At 34.9% G+C, this 20,212-nt stretch overlaps 1 protein-coding gene across 1 annotated transcript in view; it reads right to left on the bottom strand.

Moving 5' to 3' along the window:
- Positions 1-20,212, bottom strand: part of GRIK2 (glutamate ionotropic receptor kainate type subunit 2) — a 515,907-nt gene that overhangs the window by 157,356 nt on the left and 338,339 nt on the right. Inside the window, exons 10-11 of the mRNA XM_070953760.1 lie at positions 19,842-20,048; positions 1,282-1,505 (exon numbers count right to left, since the gene is read on the bottom strand). Of these exons, the coding sequence (XP_070809861.1) occupies positions 1,282-1,505; positions 19,842-20,048 (431 nt within the window). The remainder of the gene's footprint in view (positions 1-1,281; positions 1,506-19,841; positions 20,049-20,212) is intronic.

A 20,212-nucleotide genomic window follows, 5' to 3' on the forward strand; every position in this document is an offset into this window, starting at 1 on the left:
CCTTTGGGGCTCTGATATCCTTGTTTTACTGGGATTCTATGGTAGTAATTTACTCAGTCTCAGTATCTAGGTATGTTTTTAAATCTGTTGTTCTGATTTACCTATTTTCAGGACTCAAGCAAGTTAAAAACCACTACTAGCACCAATCATTATTCAGTTAATTAATGGAAATTCTAAAGAGATAGGAGGAATTAGAGTAGAAACATATGGTTTTATTAATCTGGTTACAAAGTACCTGGATCTTAAAACCATATTATGCCCGATTGTGTACATTTCTTCTACACTTGACCTACAAGTGAAATGTTTAATAGATTTAGTTTTTTAATCTAAAATATGCCATACCGAAATAGGCAGGTCCATGCTGCCTCTCCCCACCATTGCTTTGCCCCTCATCACTTTCCTGATTTTTAGCAGCTTTGGTGACCAGATTCAAAATCATAAGGAAGGTATGCAAACTCCTGTCATCAGAAGTACAGTAAAACCTCAGTAAAGTAGACTTGTATTTCATAGATGCAAGGTACAATGTACAATTTTTTTGTACTGAGTCCACCCATATTTAATGGGCTACTATGTATTAATAGATTAACATTTACCCATTAAATCTAGGTTCAACCCAAACAACACAATTTGCATCAATTAAATCATCCACAAATAACATAAATTCAGATTTAACAGACATTTGGATTTAATGGACATTCTCCTTCTTCCTTCCTAAATGATCCATAAAATCAAGAATTAACTACTTTTTAACAATAAATGGACTGTGCAAAGAGAGAGACTAATAATAAAAAAATATATAACAAGTCTTGGGCCAGTGGCCATGGCTCCACTTTCTCAGCTTCGTTTGCTGTTACTAGCATTATGTAGAGATATTTTAGTCCTTAATTTCATTTAGAATACTTGTGTGTTTTATTTGAATATCTCTTTCTTTTAATATTGTACCAGTATATAAAAATAAACTTTCAAAACAGCGAAACTCAAGATCGGAAGGGAGGAAATTGTTTCTAAAAAGCTGCCCAATTTCTTCAATTTACTGTTCACAAGTTTATAGAAATCATAACTATTATGAAAAGATAAGGGGCACAGTCAATATGAATTAGCACAAAAGCATTATAGTGCAGGAGCTTGAAGCTAAATTGATGCTGACTTTTTCTCTGTATAGATAACAGATTAGCAATTAAGAATAAGAAAGAAGGAAGAATTTGTGACTTTTGACAATTATTGTTGAAGAGGGGAAAAAAATAACAATTGCCAAAAAAATCACAAGGTGTGACATGTTACCTGGCTATGACAAAGAGCACACAACTGACACCCAAGTAAGCCAGCAGAATATACATCCAGATATCAGGGGAGAGAGGATTCAGGAAGGAGAAGACACCCGGGTTTGTACCATTGGGCTTGTGGTACAAAATACTTATTCCGAGAGTCATAAAGGGCTTGGAAAAGTCGATGACCGTCTCTCGAACATACGTAATTGCCAGAGGTGCAACTGCAAGGTCAGCTTTCTGTTTGCAAAGGAAAATGAGAAAGAGAGAGAGAGAGAGAGAAAGAGAGAGAGAGAGAGAGAGACAGAGACAGAGAGACAGAGAGAATAGACGGTAAGTCAAAAGCAGTAGGAAGAAGTAGGCAAACAAATTAAACAAGACTTTACATTTGGAAATCTGTCTTGGTACCAAGTACGCTGAAATTTAAAACGCTGCTTTTGCTCCTTCTCCTCTTCCTCCTCTGATAAAATGGTCAACATTTACGGTTACTCTTCCCTGAAGAGTTCTGAACATAAGTGTTGACAAATGAAGCTAACACTCCAGACAAAAATACATAGGAAAAATATTATATGTGGAAATATTTCTATTGTTTCATACAACACATGAATTTTGATTGTTATTTTTTTAAAATATATGTTGGAAAACCATCTCAGAAATATAAGCTGTAATAAATTTATATGCTGATCATTTTATTAAACTTAAGCTTTATTCTGTTGTGATTTTTCTGTCTCCCCTCTTAGATATGCCTGGGTCAAGACCTTTCTTTTTTGTACCTAACTAGCTAAAATCAGCCTCAGGATGCATGTCATGTCATCTGAGATGAAACATGTAGAATACATTAACCCTCATGCAATAATGGTTGAACATTTGGTTATTTTGGGAAAAAAATATTATTAGTCTTTTACATGTTAGTTTTGGCAAGATATTGGTTTTATTTATTGGATGAGTGCAATATTTTGATTATATTTTTAGTATGCAGGAAATTGTTTTTATTTGATTCTTTCTAAGCCCCTGATTCAAGGTCAAAATAGAAAAGAATGCTGCAAATCATAAGAATATTTTCAAAAATGCTTTTATCAGAAATCTCTATATAGGTAAAAGTTGTGTTTGAAGATAAATGGGAAAGCTCATGAAAATATCTTTTAAAAATAAGAATTATGTGGGCTATATTCCCAAAACATGGGTTTGAGGAAAGATAAGTAACACTGTGATAAGAAAACAAATATACTCAATAAACTATAAGCCAGACAGTTTGAGCTCCCTCATCTTGCACCAAAACAATATTCTAATGTAAATATATAAAATTAGCAGTAACAGGGCTCAATATTTGTGAAAATTAATAATTTTAAAGCAAATGGATTGCAGCAGTGGTGGGTTGCTCCAAGTTCAGACCGGATCACAAGAACCGGTAGTAAAACTGGTGGGAGGCCCCCCGCCCCGGATGTCATCATTGGCGATCTGCGCATGTGCACAGATGTGCGCGCGATCTGTGCATGCGATTCCATTGTGAACCAGTAGTAAAGGTAAGTAGAATCCACCCCTGGATTGCAGCCCATGGCCTGTGTCTTATGCCCTGCCTTGATGGCATATTTGATAGTGAGCTGATGGTGGGCTATGTTTGACTTGATGAGTAACAAATTTGAAACAGAAAATATGTCTAACTTTATCCAGATTATGAAAGATTATCACAACATTTTCGTGAAGTTCTGCCATTTTTACTTTAAAATATGTCTATTTATAATTTAAAATATGATACCATCTTGATCTATATGAATGTTTTTCAGGGCCACTCATTCTCTACAAAATATAAATGACAAAGATTTTCTCTGTATATCAGATAATATTTTTCACCCGACAGTTAATTACTTTGAATCACATCCTTGCTGACATTTTGATTTAGATCTCTGTTACCATGCACAATACTTGGCAAGTTATAGTGTCTGCAGCCTCAAAATATATTTAAAAAATAGCTTGTGTTCTGACTTAATAAGCCCTCTTCTTTTAAGAATAATGATTAGTTGCACATAACTCTACATAAATTGCCACTTCCTGTCTTTTTTTAAAAAAAGAAAAAAGGTAATGAAAATATACTGGAAATGCAGGAAAGGTGAGCAATCTATGAAGCTCTCACTCATTTGTATTCTTTAGCAATGACATCTTTCATTTGCCCATCCCTGTTTTGGAGACTAGTTTCACACATCACTCTAAGCCATGGTTTTTAAATTAGGGAGTGTTGATCAAGTCATAGTTCACAAATGAGCTCCATATTGCTTCAAAATTTAAGTATAACATTTATCTGCTCTTGCGTTCTGCCAAGTTAAATGTTAAGGACTTTAAAGAATGTATGTAATATAGACTTTTCCCAATTTACATACAGAAATGTTGGCAGAGCTTTATTGGTCCATTGCCTTATTTGTACTTACTGTAAAGTTTATCATATAATCAGGTGATATAATGTTATTATCTACATTATCCCAAGTCAATGTACACATATTAAAGCCTAAATACCAGAAGTAGAATAAATGCGGAGTAATACATTCTCTAATTTGAATTTAAGCAAGATTTAACAGCTTGGCAGGCATGGAATAGTCTGAAGAGAAGCCTTGGTTTTTTACAAAAAAGTATTTCTAAGGCAGTTCTGCGAGCTCTATGCTCTATTATTGACCATGCAAACTAGTGGTGGGTTTCAAAATTTTTTACTACCAGTTCTATGGGTGTGGCTTTGTGGGCGTGGCAGTGGAAGGATACTGCAACATCCCCATTCCCACCCCACTCCAGGGGAAGGTTACTGCAAAATCCCCATTTCCTCCCAATCAGCTGGGACTTGGGAGGCAGAGAATAGATGGGGGCGGGGCCAGTCAGAATTTTTACTACTGGTTCTCCAAACTACTCAAAATTTCCACTACCGGTTCTCCAGAACTGGTCAGAACCTGCTGCAACCCACCTCTGATACAAACTATGTATGGCTCCAGGGAAAGAAATAGTAGTTGAGTGATATTTTGCACACTATTATGATAAATATTGGAGGGTTCCCTAATATTCTAGAAGGGCATGTTCATAGAGCTTTAATGTACCCATTCACCGCATTTTCATTCTTAAATCCTTTGTTGATCACAGACTGTTCATGTTATAAACTATTCCCTGGGATTTTCTTTAAAAAAAATAAAATATAAAAAACAAAGCAGAAAGGAAAAATTGTTGATGCAGTTAAACAAGTGAATTACCGGCAGATCATGGCATGCATATATTAAAGCTCATCAGAATGTGTAATATTTAGTTGTTCAATATGACTTGAATAAGGAAAACAAGAATTACTCTGTAATGGCTTATGCTGCAACTCTACTAATGTTTAATTGAACATCAGTGTACAGAATTAAAAGAAAACCAAATGAATGTCATCTATTCTAAATAGTTTTCCCCCTTCGTTTTGCTGTGCAATTCTGTGTACAGGAATAAATTGCAGCTATGGAGCTTTTATTTGTTTTGCATAAAGATGTGTAAACTAATCATTTAGATGCAATTTGAAATCAGTACAGAGAAGCAAAAATAAGCCCATCTGCCTTCTAACTTGACTTTGACCCTGTGTTTTGCTCAAAGCTAATGAGAAATATAAAAATCTAAAATTATGCCCATTTTACTAGTTTAAGGAAGTTAAGTTTACTTAAGCTGAAGAGACTAAGATAAATTTATTGCATTTATTCAGTCAATATGTCGATAAAAACCATATGCATAAAATACTAACTATAAAACAAGATTTATATGTTCTTGGCAGAAAATACAATAATATCTTAATCCATTTGCTCTACTAATGAACACTAATCTAGAGTCAATTGACACTGCGACATTCCTTCACATGTAGGAATAAATGGAAAAATAAATACTGAGAACAGGTCACTATAGACAACTCTATCAGTTACTGAAAAAAATGCAGGCAAAATCATGGAATTTATTTCAATTTATTTATGAGGTTTCTGTTCTTTTCATTCATTTGCCAGCAGTGTGCATCAGTAAGTGCTTCTTTGAATTCTTATAACTCATATTGTAGTCCTCAGTGATAGTATCTAACCAGCACTCTTTTCAAATTACTTTTGATTTTTCCAGACATCAAAACTGCCTACAATTCTTTTCACCTTCCCATTCTTTGTTTAAAAATATTTAAATTTCATCTTCATGGTTAGTTCTTACAGCGGGGACTGCTTTACATCATCTATTATTGAATTATTTTTATTTCAGTAGAAGGTCATCTCAACCACTTTTTTCCAACAGCAGAATTCAAAGGCAACAATTTTCTGATGGTCCAGCTTTCATTGCCATGTGTTACAACTGGCAATGTAAAAATCCACTGAAAACCACCGTCTTGACAATATTGTCAATATAACAAGTTCCCTAGTCAAGATAAAGCTGTGTTGCAAATTATCCAAAGGGAGTTCAGATCACTATGTAGTACATACTGCTATATCTGTGAATCATGATGTCTAATACTGGACTGAGAACCCAACATAGAGTTTCTGTGTATTCTCACTAATAATACTCACTAATGGTAAAGCTAAATGTCTATGGAGATTTTCAGTTATCCAGGTCATGGTTGTCCCAAAGGTGCCTTTTTTGAAGAGGCAACTGGACTTTCTGGACTTTTTCCTTTGAAGACATTTTTCTTTCTCACCTGAGTGGTGCAAATTGGTGTGGATCAACAGTACCAAGAAGGTTCCACACCAATTTGCACCACTCAGGTGATCCTGATGACATCTGGATAAACCTCCAGGTGACCTTAATGATCCGCTAAAATGTCCAGCTGTCTGCAAGGAGTATAAATCCTTCCAGTCCCCATCATCCAGTCAGAGCGGAAGAAGCTTCTTGGATGAGAAGAAAAATGTCTTCAAAGAAAAACCAGAAAGTTCAGTTGCACTTTTGAATTAAAAAGTACCTTTAGGATAATAGTAAAGCTAATTCATTTAATTGTTCATATCCTGCCTTTATTATTTTCACAAACAACTCAAGGCAGCAAATATATCCAACACATTTCCCTTATCCTTTTTTCCCCACCATAACCACAATAATCCTATGAGGTGAGTTGGGCTGAAGGAGGGTGAATGGCCCTAGGTCACCCAGCTGGCTTTCATAGTTAAGGTAGGTATTGAACTCACACTCTCTTACTTTCTAGCCTGGTATCTTAACCACTAGACCAAGGGTGCCCAATCCTCGGTCCATGGACCCACACCAGTCCATGGGATGCCAGCAACCAGACCACGCAAACAAGCGAACCCCATCTGCAGGATACAGGCATCATGCAAAACCACATCCCCTCTGGTCCGTGGAAAAACGTTTCTCCACAGAACTGGACCCTGGTGCTCAAAAGGAGAGGCTGCTGCCCTGGACCAAACTGGCTCTCTAATAGCTTATTTGGGAACAGAACCCAGTTTCCTTTCTTTATATCTATTTGGGATTATAAAATATAGGTTTAGGTTTTGCTCAGTCCACTTTCTTAACTAAGTGAATGACATTGGCAACATTAGGACTTCCATACATATCTATAAACTCAGTGATATTTTCCATTATGACTGTAATCTTTACACAGCAGTAGGTTCCACTACAATAGTTTTAATATGACTTGCTATCAAAACTGTTATAATAGCTAAAGATCTGGTTATATACTAAGAAATTCTGTCCAGAATAACCATATGATATGTTTGCTGCCAGTAACTACCATAAAGAAATCCATTGTTATATAAAGAAAAAAAGTGGTTCAAATATTTAAAACATGAAACAGATTGTTTCAATTGCTATTTTGAAGAGTCATAAATACCAAATATTTTCCTATTGTTTTAAAGGCCCTAGGCTATTTCCATTGCAGACTGCAATTTTTAAAATCTATTTATTCATAACATTCTTTTAACCGGCTTTTATTATTTTTATAAATAACTCAAGGTGGCAGACAGAAAGTAACTGGCCAAAGTCACCCAGATGGTTTCATGCCTAAGGCAGGACCACAATTCATAATCTCCTGTTTCTGGCCTGGTATCTTAACCACTAGACTGCTTCTTATAACTGCCTCTTATATTTATTTATTTATCGTTTATTTATTGGTTCAATTTATATGCCGCCCTTCTCCGGAGACTCAGAGCAGCTTACAATGCATTAAGCAATAGCCTTCATACTTTTGTATATACCTGCTTAGTAGGGCTTTCGGGGGGGGGGGGGGCGCTGAGCGGTGTTCTTTTTTATACAAAGTCATTTTATTGCCCCCACAATCCAGGTCCTCATTTTACCTACCTCGAAAGGATGGTAGGCTGAGTCAACCTTGAGCCTGGTGAGATTTGAACTTGCAGTAATTGCAGGCAGCTGGTGCTACTTAACAGCACTTTAGTCTGCTGCACCACCAAGGCTCTTATAATTTACTAACTTCAGTGAAAACTAATCTCTTATAAGCATCTTAACATATCCTCTATCTCTTATTTAAGTACAGATTAGTCTGATTTCATCTATTGATAAGATGAGTGGCTATTTATATAGCTACCATTAATCTTTCAAATGCCATTAATCTTTTTTTTAAAAGGTTTTTTTTTCAGATTAAGCTAATTTAGAAAAATATCAACAATTTAAATGTATTTCCAAATTACTTTAATTGTTAGTGTAAAGTTACTAAAATTGTTTAAATATACAGAATAACACCATACAATGTAACTGGTCTCATAAGTCCAGAATTATCAACCATGTATTTGTATTTTTAGTAATTCAGCAGAGGATGTGGGGCTTTTTGTTTGTTTTTTGCAGTATTCAGTATTTTGCTCTATTCAATCGCATTAGAAATAAGTTAATGATGTATAAAATGAGAATGAATGCAAACTTAAAAGGTTATTTTGCTGTACTTCAGGTATTTTCTTACCAATACTTACTAAATAATCATGCTTAGAATTTTAATACAATGAAAGAAAAAGGATATATAAAGAAGATATTTAGATATCCGTAAATCAGCATCAATGAAAAAATATAAGTATCTATCTAACCTAGTAAATAATAAGAACAATGGTTAAATTCACAGACTTGTAACTGTTAAACGAGCAATGGTCTGGCTGATTCATTCTTCCCCAAAATCTTTAATTTAGTTATGGAAAATAACAGGAAAGCTAAATCTTCAGGGATTTCCAAAGGGAAAGAGAGTGGGAGCCAGTGTCCATTCTGGTGGGAGAATGTTCCAAAGGCTAGGGGCAATGGCAGAGAATAGTCTCTTTCTGGAGTCCACCAGTTGAAATTCTTTAACTGCAGGCATGTGCAACAAACCCTTCATACCTGACCTAGTGGGATAGGCTGATATAATGGGACAAAGATGGTTCTGCAGGTAACCTGCCAGCCTGCCATGTAGGGCTTTAAAGGTCATAATCAATACCTTGAATTGGACGCAGAAACAAACCTGCAACCAATGCAGTTCATGCAGCGGAGGTGTTACATGCGCCATCCCAGGGGAGCCCAAGATTATTCGTGCAGCCACATTCTTAATCAGCTGAAGCTTTCAGATACTTGTCAAGGATAGGCCCACGTAGAGCATGTTACAATAGTCCATGCAGGAAATGACTAAGGTAAGAGTGACTGACAGAAGAGCCTTCCAGCCAGGAAGGGATATAAAAGGCAAAGCTAAGCAATGGTTATCCCAGCTACAACTGCCGCCTGCTTTTTGAGTCATGAGTCCTGTCCAAGAGACCCCAAATTAGTGCAACAGTCAATTGTTTATGACAGCTCCAATCTTTCTTGGAAGAAATTTTCAGAAGGTGATGGTAGCTGGTTTTTGTTAAGAAATAACTACAGGCTTTCAGTGATTTTTTTTTTGGGAAATCCACCCTGACCTCCACTTCTGTTAAGGTTTATGCAGAGTTTTGCAGTTTGGCACCATCAATATGTTTATGATGCCCAACTCAGGCAGCTTCATAATGAACAATGAAGCCCAATCTAAGCAATTCTTTGCTTTGCTCAGAATTTGCATCTTCCATTCCTGTGTCTGCACATGCATAGGAATTGACACAAATACTTACACATGATTCTTCTCAGTAAGGTTGGGGTTTTCTTGGAATAATATAGTCAATAGTGACTTTGGTTCTAGCTTGCAAACTAGCCAGCAACATTATTGGCAGAAGAGCAGCATATACTGTATGCATTAAAATCATTGGTTTTCAACTAACTAATATAAATTGATATAGTAAGTAAATATCCTTTGGTATATTTATTTAAAAAAAAACAGAATTTGTATGGATAACTGCAGGTCTTATAAAGTATAACAATACCTACAACTAAATTAAAAAAAAAATGTTCCTTTCAATTAATGTTCTATGTGCTGCAATGAAAACAGTGGGAAAGAGATGCAAATGAAACCATAAACAAAGCAGCATATCAATCTAATATATAAATAGATATTGATGCCAAAGAAACCAGTGATTCATTGACAAACGTGTGACAAAGATTTGTCAGAATGATGAAAGCATAATCACAGTTTTGTGATGCAAGTTCTACCCTTCCTGGGCATTCATGAACATAGACAAGATCAGGGTTAGCATCACTCTGACTCCCCTTCTCTGACTCCTGTCAAAGCTACCCTATTTCTCTCAGAATAAGACATCCCCTGATAATAAGCCAATTGGGCTTTTGAGCACATGGCAATAAAGCTTATTTCAGGGTTCGAAAAAATAGAAGACAGGGTCTTATTTTCGGGGAAACACGTGTTGTGGCCCCACCCTCTGAGCCTATCTCATCGGAGGAAGAAGGCTCCGAACATGAGGGAGAGGAGTCAGCCAGGCCTCCCTCTCCAGGCCCCTCCCCTCTGGCACTGCCTCAGGTGCCGGCCGAGGAAGGGGAGATTGGCCAGGAGCCAGGTGTCTCTGATGAGAGCGAGGAAGGAGAGCCATCATTCCTGGATGCACGCCAACGAAGGCATGATAAACGGTTGCAGCAATTAAGGAGGCGTGCTAGGGATTATAGCTGAGTCACTGGACCACACCCCAGAGACTATATAAGAGAGGGTGGTGGCTGGTAAAACTCTGTGATGAACAAAAACTAACTCTGGCTAGTCACTTGAACAATGCCTGAAGCTGCCGAAGGGATATTGTTTTGCTGGACTATTTACAATGCGTAAGTAATTTTATGTTATCTGTTGCAGTAAAGCTCTTGGCAGACGGTGCTTATATTGTTGCCAAGTTTGAGATAATGACCTGTGTGGGTGCCAAGTGCTTTCTTAACCCTCGGCTGGCTGTGTTTGTGTGTGTGTGGAGACGGGGACAGAAAACACGGTACTGGTAGGCTCATCCTGAATCGTCTGCAAAAGTGCAAATCTTTAATGTAATTCCTGAAATTAGATTTCTCCCAAACTGCATGTCTACTGTGAAATCTAAGGAAATTTATGTTTGGAAATGCTAGACAAATCTTTTCTTTCAACTGACACAGAACTTGATTGTTCAAAATAAATGTGCATGATAGTAAGAGTCTTTTGAATTCCTTTGAGGACACAGAGCACAATAATGCAATGTTAACACAAAGCTTTGGCTTGCATACATTGGGTAAATGATACATTAGAGACTGCTTGCCATCACCAAAGTCAATCTAGTAAGGGCAAAACCAATTGGCTTGTTTGAGTTATAACAAATAGCACTGAAGATTTAAAAAAGTAAGATGCTCTGATACAATTGGACTATACAATGTAAAAAGTCAGAGCAATCTTTTCTGATTTATTATGTATCTATATAATACATTTCCTACATCCAGCCAATGGATATCAGGGCAAGAAGAATAGGAATATCACTGCATTGGCAACTTGAACAAGAATTTTTAAAAAAATTAGTTCCCAGAAAGAATATATGTACCATAGTACTCCAGGATAAAAAAAAATAAGGTGCCAACGGCTAAAAATTAACAGCTGACTAAAATGTGATCAAGAAAGAACAATGACTAATGATTTGATTAGTTAGCTTTTGGAGATATGTCTTAATAAATCTCCAAAAGCTAACATAAAATGCTTAATTTAATATAATTGATAATGGTTTCCTGTAGAGACAAAGTTCAGGCATAAAGCAATCATGCTAAATAATTTGTACAGCACAACATACAAACACAATCTGAGCAGGTAGCCTTTAAAGAGCTAAGACATACAGCGAAAGGAAACAATTATGCACAGCTTGAAAAATACAGTAATAAAATAAGCATTATGAAATAATTTTAAAAAGGAGCTAATGTAAAGACAAAATTGAGCACAAAAGCTCAGGTTCTGTTTCAGTTTATATTGATGTTTGAATGTCTGATGCCCATCTAACCATTTACGCCATTTATGGTTAATAAGTGATATAGCTGAGCGATCTATATCAATCCATATTAACCAAACAAAAGCTAAATGGCAAGAAAATAGCTCTGAAAAAAATACTCAGTAGTTATCAATATTAGTGTTAGATGACGCAGTTCTTTTTTTATTATTCTGTTCTTACACAAAATTCCATTTATAGGCAGAAGTCAACTGCAATCTTGAGAGAATTCTGTGTTTATATGATGTCTGCGTGAATGTTTATTATATTTTATATTTATTATATAATAAATATAAAATATATAATATTTATTGTATTGTTATATTTAATTTATTATATTAAGATTGGCCTGAAGAGAGATGGGTGGAAAACAAATTTAATAAATAAATTATATGCAATATAATACCAAGACCCGATGGCCTAGAGGTGGAGCTCTTGCCTCACAATCAGGAGGTTGTGAGTTCGATCCTAGGTAGAGGTAGAGGTAGATGTACGGTCTCCTGCTTGGGCAGGGGTTTGGACTCAATGACCTGCAAGGTCCCTTCCAACTCTGTTAATCTGTTAAATAATTTATATTTTCAGAGTTTTAAATATACATATTCAGGGCTTTCAAAAGAATCCTGTGGCTGACAAAAACAAAAGCCTCAGCATTAGTGTATGGACTCATCAATATTGTGCTTCTCATTGTCCATATACTAATGCTGAGAGCGTGAGGAATAAACAAGAGCAAACGTGATTTAAAAGAAATAACACTGGGATGATTCCCATGATGAGATCATAGTAATGGAAAGCTGCATGTTGTTAAAAACAGGACAACAGAAAAGCAGGGAGAGTCAAAATATATATTAAAAATATACATCCTTGTTAAAATAAGTGGTGAGGCAAATAAAAAACAAGTCTGTTATTGGTGTCTCCTCCAGGGAAAGAAAAGATGTGACTCGCGCCTCTCAGAAGCATTCTGCAGATCTTTCAAAGGGGCATGAAATCATAATGTACATTTGTGAGATGATAACAACCAGAGATAGAGAAACAAACAAATTCTGTATAAAGGGATTTTTTTTTTTTTTAGAAAAATCTTACAATTTTTTCCTTTGCATATAATAATAATTTTATCTCTTACTATGTTGGAAACCTAATTATTTTACTTGATAGGTCCTAATCCTATCTCAATGGGTCTATAATCTATAACATTACCCTATCATCTCTATGGTTTCTATTATTTAACTGTAGCTTTATAGTTTTCTATTTTGTACTGTGCAATTCTATGTTTTATAGTCCTCTGTTTCGTCTATAATCTGCAACTGTGGTTCCTGTGCTGTGGAATCTTCTGCTTCTCCCTCCCACCCAAATGTGAGGATGACCTCATTGCTTCTCGACTTCCAAAAGGCCCTCAAGACCTATTATGCCAATCAGCCTGGGGTCCCCAGAAGATGGGTGAAGTAGTGAGCTGGCACCATTAGTTTTAACATTCCTTCCTCTATTATTCTTTTTTTTAGCTGCTTTTGGAGATTTTAAATGTTTTTTGATATTTATTCTTTCAGTTTTTTTGTACAGCACCCAAATCCATTTGCTTCTAACATCTATATAAATTAGATAGCATTCATAACTTTGGTTTCCTAGTCTGGTCTATCTCAAGGGGCTGACAATAACTGAGCCACTTCTAAATGTTATCTGACAGCTCTGTTTTTTAGTTCGTTTGTTTTTTTAAATGCTTCAGGCCTTTTGGTTTAGGCGACAGCATCTGCTTTTTGTTTAGGCAACAGTTTCTCCATCAAGGTCATCATTCTTATTCTCTATACCACTCCTATCAATTCTTTGGCTCCTTTTTTCCCAAAAAACCCTAGAAATATTAAGCTGAACTATTATAAGGACCTCATGGCAGGGAAGATGAAGAAAAAAGGTGTACAAAATAGTAATGCAACCATGAACATTCCAAGAAGGCAAAAAAAAAAAAAAAAGGAACGTAGAAAAAGAAATAAACTAAAAAATAGTTTATGAACAATCTGAAATGAAATGTAATAGAAGTGAAATGGAAATGGAAAATGGGGCATATCATAGTCTATAGCACAGGTGCCAAACTCGTGGTGTCACATTGCCATCACATGAGGTATCGCGAGGTTTTTTCCCTTTGCAGAGCTGGGGTGGGTGTGGCCCGTGCATGATGCATCTGATCTGCGGGCCACCAGTTTGACATCCCTGGTCTATAGAGATTGGTTGATATGAGTTCAGCAAAGTTTTAAGTTACTGGGGAGGGGGAAAGGCAGGATAATAAGTCAATAATTAAATATTATACATACAATTGTTTGATATAGAAAATTGCTTAACATTATATCCAAACTAAGACATCTAAAGAATTTAAAATTAATGCAACATAACAGTGGTGATGGTACTGCTGGTTAAAATTAAAGATTCTTTCCTATCAAACATGATTTTTGCTGACTGTATAGATACATCTATGTAATTTCCATGGCAGTAATACACAAGCATTTTACTATGGCTGTTTTCTGAGATGTTCCTAGCATACATTTTTAGTATTTCTTAACAGTTCTCCAGTCAAGTACAAAATAATTTAACTCTTCTTAGCTTCTCCAGATCAGCTAGAATATCTCATTTCTACCACTTGGTATGACAGTGGTGGGCTAGATGAGAACAAATATTCTTAAGGCTGATGACTGATAAGGAAGTAGTTCCAAGGGAAAACCAAGCTCAGAGAGCACCAAGGATTTCATCTTCCAAAAGAAATTAGTTATTCTAGATGGCATTGCTTTCCCTTTGAGGGAATTCTTCTAGAGAATTTGCTATTAAAAACCTAAGAAGCTTTTGGGAACAATTTCAATTTTTACCAACCAGAACTTTTCCTGGGCAGAGCACAATTTACCACAGCATTTTATGTACTGGTAACCTCAGGGATGAATTACTGTAATATACACCACATGGCACTTCTTTTGAGAGTTTGTTTTACAGATTGCAGTTATTATAGAGTCCTCTGGCTAGGTTAGTCATTGGAGTTCCTTAACATGTACCTACATTAACTATGCTGAAGACTTCACTGACTTCATTGATCAGCTGTCCAACTGTTGGCGCTGATTTATAAATGGCTCAGAATTTCATTCTATAAGGACCCACCTCTTTCCATATAGGTCTACCCGAACTTGATTTTTTGATAAGAACTGTTACTGTAAAAATGTGAACATTCCTTGTAGTAATGCCTCCCTTTTAGAGCACACTTCCAATGTAGACTAGAAAGTCTTCTACTAAACGTATGTTATATTAAATTACACTAAAATAAACTGTAAAACTAAAAATAAATTAAATTAAAGTTATCTGCTTGTGGATCATTCTCTTGATTTTCTTCTTCACTTTTCATTGGCTGCTCTGATTGTGACATTAAATAACTGATGATGTTACTGTTTTTACCATTGTTTTATCTTTTTTATTTAAATATTTCTATTTTGCTGCCAAGAAATGCATGAAAGATAAACCCATCTCTATCAAGCTATTCTTATTTGGATTAACTTCATTTCTTTATTCCAAAGCCAAGCTTTTCTGGCTCTTAATTCATAAGAAGGGAAAATGAAGAAATTATTCTTCATAACATTCCAAAGTTCAGGAAGATCCATTCAAACAGTTATTTGAAACAAAAATGGTAAGTGAATCTAGTTCCCAATTCCTTAAGTCAAACAAGGAGAATTGAAGAACAATGGTACTGGAAGATGTTGAAAAGTGGAAGAAAATCAACTTGGTCATACCATCTCTTTCATTCAGTTACAAGCTCATTAAAGAACTCCAGATAGAAGTGAAAATCAACTTCATGCTGAAGTATCTAGCTCTGGTTGGTAACCCACTTAACCAATCAGTTCCAGGCTATTCACCATGAATTTGGTTAACACATTTAATCAGCTAGCCCTGAAATGCAAGTTAGAAGTAAACCAAAAATTTCTGGTTGCTTGACTCAAGAATATGTTTCTGTTTATAATTAAGTTACTTTCAGTTAATAAAATAAATGCAATGGCAATTGCCATATAAAGACGTGCAAAAGTGCCCTTAAGTATAATTGAAAAGAGCTGAGGAATTGTAACTAGTCATTCTCAACAGTGACTTATTAAAAAGAAAGTGCTGTGAGACATGACATTTGCCAAGCACAGATGTAGTTGTCAAATGTGCAAATGTTTATTTTTCTGGGCCAGCTTGGAGTTAAAATCCAGTGTGAATACTTCATTATCATGTTACCTGAGTCATAAAGGACATATTGCTCAACATATGGCGAGCACTATTTATGGGTTTCACAGGATCTGCCCAGGTCAGAATCAAAGCTTTACTTGGACAGGAAGACAAGAAGAATAGAAGATGCTCAATTTGGTCCTACACAAATTAATCAGGGAAAATTTTTAGATAGCATGTGGCCTACATGATTGGTACTGTTTTACCAAAAACAGTGAAAGAAACAGAATAGTTAATAATTTCTGTTTTTAATTTACCTCAACTAGCTTTTCAGTTTTTGAAAACCATGACATTTGTGCAAACCTGCATTTGTTCCTAATTACCCAGATTACCATTCCTAATACATATTCTTCCTCCTATTTTCCCCACAATAATCCTGTGAGGTGGGTTGGCCTGATCCAAGGTCATTTAACTGGCTTTCGCTATGTTATGTTATGTTATGTTATGTTATGTTATGTTATGTTATGTTATGTTATGTTATGTTATGTTATGCTATGCTATGCTATGCTATGCTATGCTATGCTATGCTATGCTATGCTATGCTATGCTATGTTATCATTAATTACATTACATTGTATTATAATGTAGTATATATAATATACATACTGTATAGTATAATAATATATGTATATTATACTCAGTGGTGGGATTCAAATAATTTAACAACCGGTTCTCTGCCCTAATGATTTCTTCCAACAATCAGTTCACCAAACCGCTCAGAAAGTTAACAACTGGTTCTCCTGAAGTGGTGCGAACTGGCTGAATCCCACCACTGATTATACTATATGTATATATAATATACATATAATATTATAATATAATACACAAATGTGTGAACGGATGTATTTGTATATAGTGTGTGTTTGTATGTAGGTAATATGTGTGTGTGTGTTCGTTATTTCAAAAGGAATCGTGTGTGTGTGTGTGTGTGTGTGTGTGTGTGTGTAAGTCACAGAAAAGAAAAAAGATGGAGGTGAATATTTTTAAAAGAACAGAAATGAGGACAAATTGAAACAAATTGCTTGCTAGCTAGACCCAGAAGAGCTCAAGAGGCTGTATTGATAACCATCTTCATTAATCACTCCCTTGACTTAAAGCAACCACTTCAGGGTGAGATATAAATCAATTTGATTACTTGTGTAAGTGTTCACCAATGTGAGAAATTGGTTGCACAACCTACACCCTCCAGCTGAGTTGTATATATCTTTTAACTAAAGAAAGGCTTTCATTAGGAGGCAACCTAGATTTTTTTTTACTTCTGTTTGTGTGAAACAAGGAAATATAAATTGTGTTGTGGACAGGGAAAAGAAGGAAGAAAACAGCAAGGAGATAAAAGAGAGCCAGACTGTCTAGAGGTTAAGATACTAGACTAGAAATCTGGAGAGACTTCTAGTCCCATTTGAGGCATGAAAGCCGGCTGGGTCACCAGTCATTCTCTCTCTCTCTGCCCAAACCAGTTCATAAGATGGTTGTTACTGGGAAAACAGGAGGATGAAGGTGTACTAGGTATGTTGGCCATCTTGAGTTATTTATCAAAACAATGAGTAATAAAAGCAGGATAAAAATCTAATAGATAAGTGTATTATAATATACAATATAATAAGAATCTCTAAGGATGTGTACTTCTGTTTGTGTGCACCGACAAATGCACATATGCCCACGTACATATAAATACTTATACCATAATATACCTACATACAGAACTTTTTTAAAAAAATATATTTTAAAATACATTTTCCCCAAGAGTATTAATTTTAGCTATTACTATTCTGAAATACATTTGTATTCTTTTCCAGTTTGTATTATTTAGTTTGTTATCATTTTCAAAGGTGCGTTTCAAAAGGCAACTAGACTTTCTGAGTATTTTCCTTGAAAATGTTTCACTTCTTATCCAAGAAGCTTCTTCAGTTCTGTTTATTTCTAAAGCTATTGATGTAGGAAACTTCTTTTGATGTTGCGATGTATAGTATGTTAAAGTTCTTATTTTATATCCCACCTTTATTTTTTACAAAAATATAAAGGTCGGATATAAATAAATCAATAAATGTTATGCTGTTCTAATTTCCAATCCCTCCCACATTTTTAACTATAAAGGTTATCATTTAGAATTATTTAGATCTTTTATGATTTAAATAAGAAGAGAGACAGGATGGCATTTTTCAAAGTTAGAATTAATTTCTGAAAGTAGCTTGCAGTTATTACTGTCTAAAAGCCATATTAGAATATGTATGTAGGCATTTGGAGCTAAATGCTAAAGGAGGTTATTCTTGCTTGTAGCTTTCAAACGAAAAAAGGGGGGAAAAAAGAAGACATACTGTTTTTGATGTTTGACCTTTGAAAAGAAATCATTTGTACTATTTTTGCTACAGAAAATGTGGACAAAATTATAATGTATATGTCAGTGCAGCCTCTCTCACTCTGAGCCGCTTCAGATATACTGTGATTCAGCTTATCTCAAATCTAGCCAACATTTCAAATCAAACACAGTTTACATAACCTTAAATATTCTATTAATTCTCTTTGATAATATACTATAGTTTAAAATTAAGAATCCAAGATAATACGTTTGACAGGAGACATCTACAGTATATCTATCTATATATCAATATCTATATCATCTCTATCTCTATCTCTATCTCTATCTATCTATCTATATTACACACACACACACACACACACACACACACGAATCTAAGGAATAACTGAATGGAGAATTGAAAAGAGGTCTCAAATGGTAGGAAGATCTAATGAGATGTGAAAGCCTCTAAGGAAGTAATTGATTGCCCCATCAAAATAATAAGCTTAAGACAATCCCATTGTTTCCAATGAAAAGTATCTATTTGAAGGACAGAACCACTTTTTTTTATTGTTGTATTAAATAGCAACAGCTCTAAGAATTTTTCTTTTATTACCAGTTATCTGTTTTTGATCAGATGCCTTGCTATTGAGTGTTTTTCTAAAGCAAATGTAAAACACAAAAAAGCTGAAGACAATTACCTAATTTTCAAGGGGACTAAATTTTGTTTCCAGGAAACCAGATTCAATTGGTACCACCTACTGAGAGAATATGTTTTAAAAGCAATGAAGTGAAGGGATGCCTGACTTACTCAATTATAAACAATTGCTTCTAATGATATCTGTTTTGACTCACATTGAATTAACCTGCTGTTTCACTATACATTAATATTTCTGTCTAATCTAAAATTTCATAGATGATATTTTAAATGGAAAGAGCAGGACACTTCTCAGAACATGCTAATGAAAAGCAATACCACACATTATAAAGAGTCTATATGAATTCTTCTTGGAAACAGAAGCAAATATAATATTTTAATAAAATGCCTTGTTCCTAAAGTTCCTGATGTACACAATCATGCACACTTAACTATTCAAGCATTTTAATTTAAAATGAGTTCCCAAAAAGGGTTAATACAAATCTAAAAGGTCAAATCAAAATATTGTGCTAGCTAGCAAAGAAACAGAGAAACTGAAGGGTTTTAATAGAAAGGCTTTGAATTATCAAACTTAACATTGGATTGGGAAAGGATTTGTAGAAGTGACATATTACCATTACTTGTCCACCATCAATAGCATAAGAGAATCAGCCCCAGACAAACTTCTAACAATTATCTCAATATGTCAATATATTTCTTTGGGAAAAAGTTCCAATTAACTTTAAAAATTAAAACTACACATATTGTTGACTACATGGTAATATTGTTTCTGGATTGTAGTAACCCACATTATGGAAGAGCAAACATCAAATGCCCAGTTCCATAAAATTTTCCAAAAAATAAAGAAGGATGCTAACTACAATTTTAATTTTCTATACACAGTTCTGTATATAGAAATAAAGAGCTCTGTAGCTAAAAATACAAATGATGGTACCAGGATGATACCTGATTCATCCCATCCACCATAACACAATTTTAGGTAAAAAATGACAGATCATGTACAGTAAAAGAATACTTTTTATTCTAATAAACTTGCACAAATTGCTTGTTGAAAGATTATGGAGGTCAGAGTGAGAACATAAATTTAGGAAAATAAGTTCCTAAAGATGAATTCTAAAGTAACTTACATGATCAATTAATTCTCGAACCATGCCATTCCATTGTCCACTACCGTCATCCCGGGCTCCATATTTCCCATCTTCCACCAATCTAATTTCATAGGTAAATCCAAGAAAAGTTGATAGTTCCCTAAGGAGATCGATACAATATCCTTCAAATCTATCATTCCCATATAAAGGTTTATCAGATTTCTTGAACATCACATATGGCTCTTCCTGAAAAAGAATATAAATAGAGAGGAAATAAAATTCAATTATTATTTTTTAACAGATAAATATTTTTTACAACATCATGAAAATTCAAAAGATTTTCCCTAATACAAGAATACGTACAAAACTCTTGTTCTGAAATCACTAAAAAACACTCTGTCCTTTGCAAA

Source organism: Pituophis catenifer, unplaced genomic scaffold (genome assembly GCF_029215685.1).
Source record: "Pituophis catenifer annectens isolate HBS135680 unplaced genomic scaffold, rPitCat1.0.hap2 SCAF_1, whole genome shotgun sequence".
NCBI classification, from domain to species: domain Eukaryota; kingdom Metazoa; phylum Chordata; class Lepidosauria; order Squamata; family Colubridae; genus Pituophis; species Pituophis catenifer.